The sequence below is a fragment of the Notolepis coatsorum genome (genome assembly GCF_963971535.1).
Source record: "Notolepis coatsorum genome assembly, chromosome: 7".
In the NCBI taxonomy this organism is placed as follows: domain Eukaryota; kingdom Metazoa; phylum Chordata; class Actinopteri; order Aulopiformes; family Paralepididae; genus Notolepis; species Notolepis coatsorum.
Genome location: NC_140171.1, coordinates 78258677 through 78269643, shown reverse-complemented (window position 1 = coordinate 78269643; position 10967 = coordinate 78258677). Strand labels below are relative to the sequence as shown.

General features: G+C 42.1%; 1 protein-coding gene across 1 annotated transcript; it reads left to right on the top strand.

Annotated features, from left to right (window-relative positions):
• Window positions 1-4670: 4670 nt before the first annotated feature.
• Window positions 4671-10656, top strand: lsm6 (LSM6 homolog, U6 small nuclear RNA and mRNA degradation associated). Its single transcript, XM_084319549.1, has 4 exons — window positions 4671-4780; window positions 5554-5660; window positions 6387-6500; window positions 10054-10656. The coding sequence occupies exons 2-4, from the start codon at window positions 5567-5569 to the stop codon at window positions 10086-10088; spliced, it is 243 nt and encodes an 80-aa protein (XP_084175675.1). The 5' UTR covers window positions 4671-4780; window positions 5554-5566; the 3' UTR covers window positions 10089-10656.
• Window positions 10657-10967: the final 311 nt, after the last annotated feature.

The following is a 10967-nucleotide window of genomic DNA, read 5'->3' as shown; positions in this document are numbered from 1 at the left end:
GACGAGGTGCAATTTAGGTACAATTCACAGTAGGTGTACGAGTTGTAGTGCAAATCCTTTATCAATAAATATAAAGTGTAAGTGTGTTTGTGTGATCTAAAGTGTGGAGAGTGGGTGCTGCAGTGTGTTGTTTGTTTGAGTGAGTGTGTGCGTGTGGGTGTGTGTGCTGTGTGCATTTGATGGTTGTTGCATAGTGATTATTGTTCGTTTAGCAGCCTGATGGCCTGGGGATAGAAGCTTCTTCTGAGTCTTTCTGTGCTCGCCTTAAGACTCCGGTATCGCTTGCCTGACCGCAGCAGTTCAAAGAGGCAGTTGTTCGGGTGGCTCGAGTCCTTAATAATTCTCTTAGCCTTCCCCTTGCACCGCTTGTTGTAAATGTTCTGGAGGGTGGGAAGCCCCCCTCCAATTGTGCGTTCGGCTGAACGTGTCACTCTTTGTAGTCTGCTACGGTCTTGTGCAGTGCTATTCCCAAACCAGGAGGTGATGTTGCCGGTCAGGATGCTCTCTATTGTACATGAGTAGAAGTTCCTAAGGATCTTCTGACTGACTTGGAACTTCCTTAGGCGCCTGAGGAAGTAGAGGCGTTGTCGTGCCTTCTTCACAACACTGTCAATGTGTGTGGTCCATGTCAAGTCCTCGGATATGTGGGCTCCGAGGTACTTGAAACTGTTCACTCTCTCAACCGGTGCCCCGTCGATGCTGAGGGGGCTGTAGTCCTTGACCCCCGACCTCCTGAAGTCCACAATCATCTCTTTTGTTTTGCTGACGTTCAGGGAGAGGCAGTTCTCCTGACACCACTGTGACAGGTTCTCTACCTCTTCCAGGTAGGCCCTTTCGTCGTTGGCAGAGATCAGGCCCACCACTACTCTGTCATCAGCAAATTTGATGATGGTGTTGTTGTTCCGCTGTGCTATGCAGTCATGTGTGTACAGGGAGTAGAGGAGGGGGCTCAGAACACAGCCCTGGGGGGCCCCTATGTTGAGCGTGATGGATGAGGAGGTGCAGTTGCCGGCTCTTACCACCTGGGGTCTGTCCGTCAGGAAGTCCAAGACCCACTGGCAGAGGTCATAGTTCAAGCCCAGGTCCCTGAGCTTGGCTATGAGTTTGGAGGGGACTATGGTATTGAATGCTGAGCTGTAGTCGATGAACAGCATTCTCACATAGTTCCCCTGCCTCTTGTCCAGGTGTGATGCTGCTGTGTGCAGCACATGGGCTATGGCGTCCTCCGTGGACCTGTTGGGGCGATATGCAAATTGCAGAGGGTCCAGGTTGATGGGGAGGGAGGAACAGATGTAGCCCTTCACTAGCTTCTCAAAGCACTTCATGGCTATGGAGGTGAGGGCTACAGGGCGGTAGTCGTTGAGGCAAGCGGGCGTAGATTTTTTGGGTACAGGGATGATGGTGGACTTCTTCAGACAGGTGGGGATGACAGCCTGTTCCAAGGACTATCTATCTAGGTCGTCCTCGGACGGGCCCTCCATCGGTGCTTCCAGTCATCCCGATCCTCCATGCATCTGGCTAGCTCGCCGGTGCTTTCTGTTCCCACATCTCTCCTGAGTAGTGAGTACGTCCACGTAGGTTAACGTGGGACGTCCTCGTGATCGATGCCCGTGTGTTGGTTCCCACAGCACAAGTTTGCTGGTTGGCATCTCATGGTGTCTCTGGCAGTGACCTGCCAGCCTCATTCTCCTGACTGCCACTTTATCGCTCACCTTAACACCCCCCCATACAAGTTTGCATTAGTGACATGCTCATCCCTGTTGATGTTGAGCACCACACGCATCATTCTGGTGTAGCACCCATCCAAGGACTTCTGCAGGGTGGGCTTCAAGGTCCAGCATTCACTGCCATACAAAAGGACAGACTCAACTGTTGCATGAAAGAAGTTGAGCTTGATTTGACGGGGGAGGTTGGATTTCCACACACTGGTCATGCCGTTCAGAGCCCTCCACGCAAGTGCCTTCCTCACTTTAAGGTCTTGCTCGGACGAGTTGCTTAACTTTGTAGCAATATTTAGCCCCTTTCCATGTGAGATAGAATGAGGTTGGTATCCACATATTCCTCAATGTCTCTAGTTTCATATGCTTAAACTCTCTTGGCTCTTTAAAAGAGCTTGCTACAGCCTCTGGAAGATACTATCAGCCCAGTCTCAGAGGAACTCTTCCAGCTCTATTTTGTATTTAGGAAATCCCTGAACATGATATTGCATTGGTTTGTGATAGATTATTAGTTACTGGGTATTTCAAAGTACCTCGTATTTGGTGCCATTTTAAAGCTAACAACTAGGGCTTTCCAATGATATAAAATAAGTGTATGATTATCATCATAATTTTTATTATTATGGTTCATATGTAGTTGCACTTGAACTTGTTGAAATTAAACTTGGAAGATAAAAAATTATTAAATTAAACTTTCCTAGCTTAAATCAGATTTATGTATAATGAATGGAATGTAGACAATCTTGTTGGCAATATAGAACAGCTGACAGATTAGAAATAGCATCTATTGTTCAAAAGTTATTAATTAATGAATGAAACTAGATTAGATAAAAAAATTATATTTTTTTTTTTACATATTGTGATGGTAATTATAAAACGTTCATGTGTGTGTTAAAAATGTTCTTCAAACTTACCCCATTATCTTCATAGAGCTTTGTCTTCCTTCTAGAACCTCTCCCTTCTAGAAGGATTTGTCCTGGGTAGAGAATGACTGTGGTCTTCCTGGATCTCAGCCGGTGCTGTTAGCATCGGCGCTAGCATGGGAGCTAGTTCCAGCATCTAGACACTCCCGTCAATTCTAGGTTGATAAAATGAGATATGTTACATATAGGAATATGACCCACTAATGAATACACTAAATACAGCAATGTGGCTTATTTGAAAACACTGCATTTGCGAAATAAATACGACAACTGTGTTGCCGTTAGCCGTGCGTTAGCCTGCAGCTAGCGCTGATGTTACCCAACCCACAGGTAACTTCTACCTGGGGGGAAATTGCTACTCGCGCACGGTACACTTCAAAACAAGATTTTTGATGGAAGATATGACCAGAATCTCTGGAAAAACATCTCACAAACACTATAGACGGTCATACAAGTTAACGAATGCTATAAGAAGTCCAACAGATTAGTATAAACAGTACTTACACAGTCGTTTAGAAATCTACAGCAGAGCAGGTTTTCCCCGTAGGAATTCATTCTGCGACCGCTCGCTCTGGGGAAAAGTTTGGAAAAACTCGAGCTGCGGTCGACGGAGGCTTTTATAGACTTCCGGTCAGAGCTGCGGAGTGATACTTGCTGTGTGTGTGGGGGCCGGTGTTCCTAATATGGTCACAAAAAATGGTGTCCCTCCGCCAAATTTTTTGAAAATAGTGCCGATATGAATAGACAGCGCGCTGTCTGTACGCCGGCGTGTTTTCAGACCTGGTATTAACAAGGCAAGTTGACTGAACATATTCTTATTAATGGCTTGGGGGAGTAATTACAGGGTGAGTGTGTTGGACACACTGTATATGCTTACTCTACACACCTTCATACAAGCTGCCCTCTTCTTGTATCAAAAACAGTACTGTATTTGTAAATCTGGTATGTCATAAATGTATAGATGTAGCAGTACTGTCTATCTGTCGTAGGGTACTACGACTATGCTTGCACCTCATGGTACCAAAGCACCTCAAAGGCGCTAAAAACAAAATTACAAACATCTCAAAACAAACTGGTCAGACTACTGCTTGACCTTACTCCTAGAACCCACCTCACCCCTGCCCACTTTGACAACCTAGGATGGCTTAGAGTAGACGACAGAGTACAGCAACTTGCAATGGGCCTGGTCTACAAGATACACTACACGACCAAGGTACCCATGTACATGTCAAAATACTTCCCAAAGGTCAGTGAATACCACGATCACAACACCAGAGGGAGCTCCACAAATCATGTTAAACCCAGATTCGGCTCAAATAAGGGACTAAACACGTTTCGCAATTATGCCACATCAATGTGGAACGCCCTACCCAAAGCTGTAAAGGAATGTGGATCACTACCCACTTTCAAAACCAATCTCAAGGGACACCTACGGGAGACTGCAATTCAAAACTGGCCCCTGTAAATGTCCTAACCCAACCCCCTCCAATGTACAGTCATTTACCTAGTATGGTTTTGTCAATAGTCCAATGTACAATTTTGCTTGTTTGTACAGTGTCTCCCCCCCCCCCCCCCCCCCAATGTACAGTTTTGCTTGTTTATACAGTGTTTCTCCCTCCCCCCCCCCCCCAACCACCTCCAATGTAAATTACCCAGTATGGTTGTCAATATCCCAATGTACCCAACCCCCCCCACACAACCCCACCCAACCTCCTCCAATGTACAGTTTCTACATCAAATGTATATACTCCCTTTTCTTGACTCCTTTTGTATCACAAACAGTACTGTATTTGCAAATCTGGTATGTCATAAATGTATAGATGTAGCAGTACTGACTATCTGTATGTCATGTACATGTCATATAATGTCCCGATGAATTGAAAATGGGGGACCCTGATTTAAACAAGACGAAAGTCTTTCTCTGGTCTGCATCCCCTTAACAATTGTGTGTATTGAGCTGTACTGTATTGTACCCATTCTGCAATCTGTTAATAAAGTTTTCAATCAATCAATCAATCAATCAAACGCGGCGGGTGTTCTGTCCTTTATCAGGAGCCGTACATCCGAAACCGGTATTAGCATCTGATTGGACGCTTCCTCTCCACGCCGAGCTGTTGTTAACGTGCATCACGCGTCTAGGTGAGTAGCTTCAGTTAACGTTACACATAATTACGCGTTCCGAAATGTCGTCTAATGTATTCCTTTCCTGAAGTGCAATAATAATGAACCGTTCACATCGTTCAGTGCAACCATATTATCCCTTGTATCGTTAGATACTAAGGGAAGCGGCCGCGTAACCGACATGCCAAGGCTAACTAACTGAGCTAACGTTTATAGACCTAACCTTATGTGCGTATGTTAGCAAGCTATTTAGCTTAGCTACATGGCTGGATAGAATATAAATACTTTGGATAACTTATAGGGTAATGCTACGCTCCCATTAACTTAGGTATACACTGGATAATAACGTTAACGGATGGATATCGATCTCACAATTACGATGAATTGAAAATGGGGGACCCTGATGTAAACAAGACGTATGTTAGCAAGCTATTTAGCTTAGCTACATGGCTGGATAGAATATAAATACGTTGGATAACTTATAGGGTAATGCTACGCTCCCATTAACTTAGGTATACACTGGATAATAACGTTAACGGATGGATATCGATCTCACAATTACGATGAATTGAAAATGGGGGACCCTGATGTAAACAAGACGAAAGTCTTTCTCTGGTCTGCATCCCCTTAACAATTGTATGTATTGAGCTGTACTGTACTGTACCCATTCTGCAATCGGTTAATAAAGTTTTCAATCAATCAATCAATCACAATGACGTCGCCCAGTTGTCTATCTGTTAAGTTTGCTAGCGTTAGCTAGTCAAATGGTTATCTTTCTATTTCCATTACAGATCGAGACCAAACATGAGCCTCAGAAAGCAGACCCCCAGTGACTTCTTGAAGCAGATCATTGGCAGACCCGTGGTGGTGAAGCTGAACTCTGGTGTAGATTACAGAGGTGACGGCAGCTCAGACACATGGCTTGTTCACAATAATTATAAACTTTATATTTGTATAGCACCTTTCATACTAGAATTGCAACCCAAACTCCTTCACAGCAGTTAAATAGACATATACATGTCAATGGGCATACCATTGACAGAATAAAAGCAATGCAGACAGTAAGAAAAGGGTCAAAGCAATGCAGGTAATACCAATGTATGGCTAATGAATTTCACCTGTGGACTAGATTAGCTGCTTCTTCACACCTAAGCCTGACGTGGAATAATCACATAATTATGCTATCTATTTTAGCATAAAATAGATGTAATAATTGTCAATCTGTGGACTAGAGCCTGATGTGGAAGAATGAAAAACCTGTTTCAGGAAATACCTGTTCATTATGACAAACTTCTTTGTTTAATTTTCTCCATAGTCTGTGATGCTCAGTTCTACTGTCTAGGTCCAGGAAGAGAAGTCCGCCTCAAACATTTTCTGGCATTTTGCACAAGCCTGTACTGTATATGATTTGTGTTGCTTTAATTTCTGATCAAGTCACTTATGGTATTCGTTGTTAGTTTCCCCCAGTCCAACCTTGTGACATTTACACAGCACATCTGTATATCTGTCTCTAGGTGTCCTGGCCTGCCTAGATGGCTACACAGCACATCTGTATATCTGTCTCTACTCTAGGTGTCCTGGCCTGCTTAGATGGCTACATGAACATCTGTATATGTGTCTCTAGGTGTCCTGGCCTGCCTAGATGGCTACATGAACATTGCCATTGAGCAGACAGAGGAGTATGTCAACGGACAGCTCAAGAACAAGTACGGAGATGCTTTCCTAAGAGGAAACAATGGTAAGCCTCGTCATTAAATTGCAAACCTGTACGCATTCAGTATTACCTCTGCAAATAAGGCGATTTCTAGCACTGAAAGTCCCTCCATCCTTTTAATGGTCAGTCCTTTATTGTGTTGGTTTTTGTGACATTTTACCTTCTTGTAAAAAATATCCATAGGTTATTTCTTGCCATATACTGTAGATGGGCAATGGGGCAAAATAGCTTTTTAGAGCATTCTTAGTTTTTGAGTGATCTCTTACCTTTCCAGACTACAGCATGGCGTTTGTTATGCCCCCCCCCCCCCCATGAAAGGAAAGTTTTTGTAATGTTTTGTGACTGTAGTGAGCCAGCAGAACTGAGTTAACGTTACGTAGCTGTTAAAGGGAATGTAGTGAGCCAGCAGGACTGAGTTAACGTTACGTAGCTGTTAAAGGGAATGTAGTGAGCCAGCAGAACTGAGTTAACGTTACGTAGCTGTTAAAGGGAATGTAGTGAGCCAGCAGGACTGAGTTAATGTTACGTAGCTGTTAACCCTTCCACTACCACACTACAGAAGGTTAACCTTTCACTACCACACTACAGACGGTTAACCGTCTGTAGTGTGGTAGTTAAAGGGAGCCGTATTCTATTGATAAAAATTAAAAATCAATCACGCATCAAAGTTAGTTAGCAAACATAAGTAGGAGGCTGTCAACTTACAATCAATGAAGCTCTTAGCCCTCCTCCTTTTGATAGGCGAGGCAATGTCGAATCAATTCACCCTCGTATTCCCATGATGTTTTTAACGTTATCATCTGGTTGTAAAACACGACATGCCGCACTAAAACATGGAGAGCTATGTGCTCTTTTTCCTCCCCAAAGCAACTTAATTGTTTTAACGTGCCGGTATGCAAGTTATCCAAGGATGTTTGCTGCCGGTCACATCTGTCAAAACATCTCTTGTGAGTCTCTAGTGATTGGTTCGCTCACTCCATGTAAAAGTGGCTTTACGCGCTTGTCCGTTCAATGTTGCTGCTTTGATTCACAACACAGCTGTACCGGCACTTCCCCTGAAATGTTACTAGGTTTTGGAGGTGGGGAAATGGCAGTATAGATTTCCTTGTATATCAACCCCAGCTCCCACACCCCGTGCAGGACATGTTCCTGGATATTTCAGGGATAGACTGCAAGTGTGAAAGGCCTTTCCTTTAGGCGCTGGGGAAAGAAATAATTAGGTAGGCTCCTCCTTGCCGTTTGGCCAGTCTTAAAGGAAAACTCCAACATTTTGGGAAATTCGCTTATTTAACATCCCTGGAGTTAGACAAGAAGATGCATACCTTTTTTTGTCTCTGTGCGTGCATTTAGCTTAGGGAACAGTCGCTCCGTTAGCGTAGCTTAGCTTCATCACTGGAAGTGGGGGGGTTTTACAGCCTGACGTGCCCTACAGTCACCAAATACACTCCAAATACAACTCAAACGTTCTTGTAAACATGTTGTGACCTGTGTATTTACCACGTGGAGAAATAAAAAATAATTGAATTCGACAAGTACGTTTTCTAAGCAGATATACTCGGAACAATATTTTGCAGAACGACTCCTCTCTGGGCGCAGTCAGTGATTTCTACGTGGAAGCCGTGTTTGTTTACATTCTCATTCATTCAAAGGATCCGAACCGATTGACGTTTATGGATACCATGACTTAAAATCCTCTTACCTTGACGATTAAAACCCTCCCCAATTTAGAAAACAGTAATCCAATGGCTGGTATTGATAATATACTACTAACTACTGCACGCTCGGAGCTAACCGGAGCTAATACTAAAGCTAATATAATGACTTCCTTTCTGGGGGTTTTCAAAATAAAAGAGCGACGTCTATAGCAGCGGAATACGTTTATTTTGTACATTATCTAACGTTAACATGAACCTAAACTAACGTTACAACTAACCTAAAGTTAGTTTAGGTTTGTGTTAACGTTAGATAATGTACAAAATAAACGTATTCCGCTGCTATAGACGTCGCTCTTTTATTTTGAAAACCCCCAGAAAGGAAGTCATTATATTAGCTTTAGTATTAGCTCCGAGCGTGCAGTAGTTAGTAGTATATTATCAATACCAGCCATTGGATTACTGTTTTCTAAATTGGGGAGGCTTTTAATCGTCAAGGTAAGAGGATTTTAAGTCATGGTATCCATAAACTTCAATCGGTTCGGATCCTTTGAATGAATGAGAATGTAAACAAACACGGCTTCCACGTAGAAATCACTGACTGCGCGCAGAGAGGAGTCGTTCGGCAAAAAATAGTTCAGAGTATATCTGCTTAGAAAACGTAATTGTCTAATTCAATTTTTTATTTCTCCACGTGGTAAATACACAGGTCACAAGATGTTTACAGGAACGTTTTGGAGTTGTATTTGGAGTGTATTTGGTGACTGTAGGGCACTGTAGGGAACGTCGGTCTGTAAAACCCCCCCACTTCCAGTGATTAAGCTAAGCTACGCTAACGGAGCGACTGTTCCCTAAGCAGCTTGAGACAAAAAAGGTATGCATCTTCTTGTCTAACTCCAGGGAAGATGTTAAATAAGCTAATTTCCAAAATGTTGGAGTTTTCCTTTAAAAGTATTCAGATTTACAAGCTGTTTATTACTGTGAATTATTACCCTGCGGCCGATGAATGAGAAATAAAACGACAAATGCTGCCCTGTTGGCATGGATGAATATGAATGTTTAAACCATCGGCCAGGGGCATATAGTGCATTGTTATATTATTACTGTCTATTGATAGCAGGTTGATTAATTGGTACATCCCTTATAATACATTTATTTATTGAAGTAACCTTTTTGATTTACTGGAGCCTGTATGTTCAGTCCCACCTTTTGTATAAACTGAAGGTAGATTCAGTCATGTTGTTCTACCAGGACCTCCTTCATCCAGCTTTAGAGACACCTGTAGATTTGAGTGATGGGGAAAGACAAGTTACTGAGGTTTTCAAGGTCACTTGCACTCGAAACCAATACATCGACCATAAATTGGAAACGGTAATCTGCACTCAGAATGATGTTTTTCTCAAGAATTCCTTTCATTCAGGGCAGAGCATTTTTGGCAATAGGTCGTCATCAGTGTGATTGTGATGCATTGACATATCTTGTTGTCTGCTCCTAATAATTCAGAAATTAAATAAATTCTTAATTATTATAATATATATATATATATTTTTTTTAAACTTTGGCCATTCCCCTGGCTCTTTTATGTGTTTATCACATTTATTCTGGTCAAGGATGACCGACAGAAACAGGCTGAAAGGGTTCAGATGGGGGGGAAGACACTCTGGGAAAGGCACGGCTGCAGTCCGGGATTCGAACTCGCTAAACCCCAGATCCGTGACGAGCACGGTTGTCCACGGCGCCGAAATAGCGCTCGCGGTACGTGGTGAGCTACTGGAGCTCCCCATATAATATATTTTTTAAAGGAACTCGTGTCCTGCTTTTTGAGTGCAGGCCACACATTTGTGTTTTGTTCAATGACGTATTTTTCCCCAAGTGCTGTTTGAGTCTTTTGTTTAGTTAATTATGTATTTCCCTCTCCTCCCCAGTTCTGTACATCAGCACACAGAAGAGGAAAGTCTGATGAAGATTTGTTTCCTCCATTCTTTTATTATTATAATTTTTTTTTTATCACTGATGTGTTAATTGGTAATTGACCTGTGAATGTTTTCGTTTGTTTTGTGGCTTGTTGTTCCACCCTGAAGAGTGTTTGTTCTGTAAAAGCACGGCCGTTTAATAATAAATGTTTTCTTTTGGAATCTAGTTATTACTTTAAAGCTTTATATGCTTACAGTAAATAATATTGGACCTGGGAGCCCTCTCGGTCTGTGGTAATAACAAAACAAAAAAAAGATGAAATCAATAATGCATCAACAAAGGATATTAGTAATGTGACAAATTGTATAAAGTAATTTAAACTTGATCTACTCACTCAGACACATTAATTGAAGACAATGTGAACCTCTATTTCTATAATGGATACAATATTTATAACTAGGAAAAAAACATTCTTTTTGAAGATTTCTGGACAGTAAACTACTCAATCTCAAGCTCTGCCCTCTCAGCTTGACCAAGGAAAGTGTATGTTTGGTGTGATATCCATCCAGAAGATATGGCTCTATGATTGATTGACTGTTGATGTCCTGAGCAAACCCTATTGCCAACAAACTTAAAATTGATCATGAATCATTTGTCAGTGCTAAATTGCTGTACTAATTTCTAGGCCTGGGTATCGCCACGGATTTCCCAAATCAATTAAATTCCAATTCACAAAATGATTCGATTTCTTATTCCATTCAATATTGATTCGGTTAGGGATATTTCAGTTACGATACAAAGTTTGCTTGGATATGAAAGATAACTAGTTATTTAAATTGTACAAGGAACCGTCTAACCTGGTGCATTAAACATTTTAATGTTTAAACTTTACATTAAGAATTGACCACAAATGTACTTTTTATTT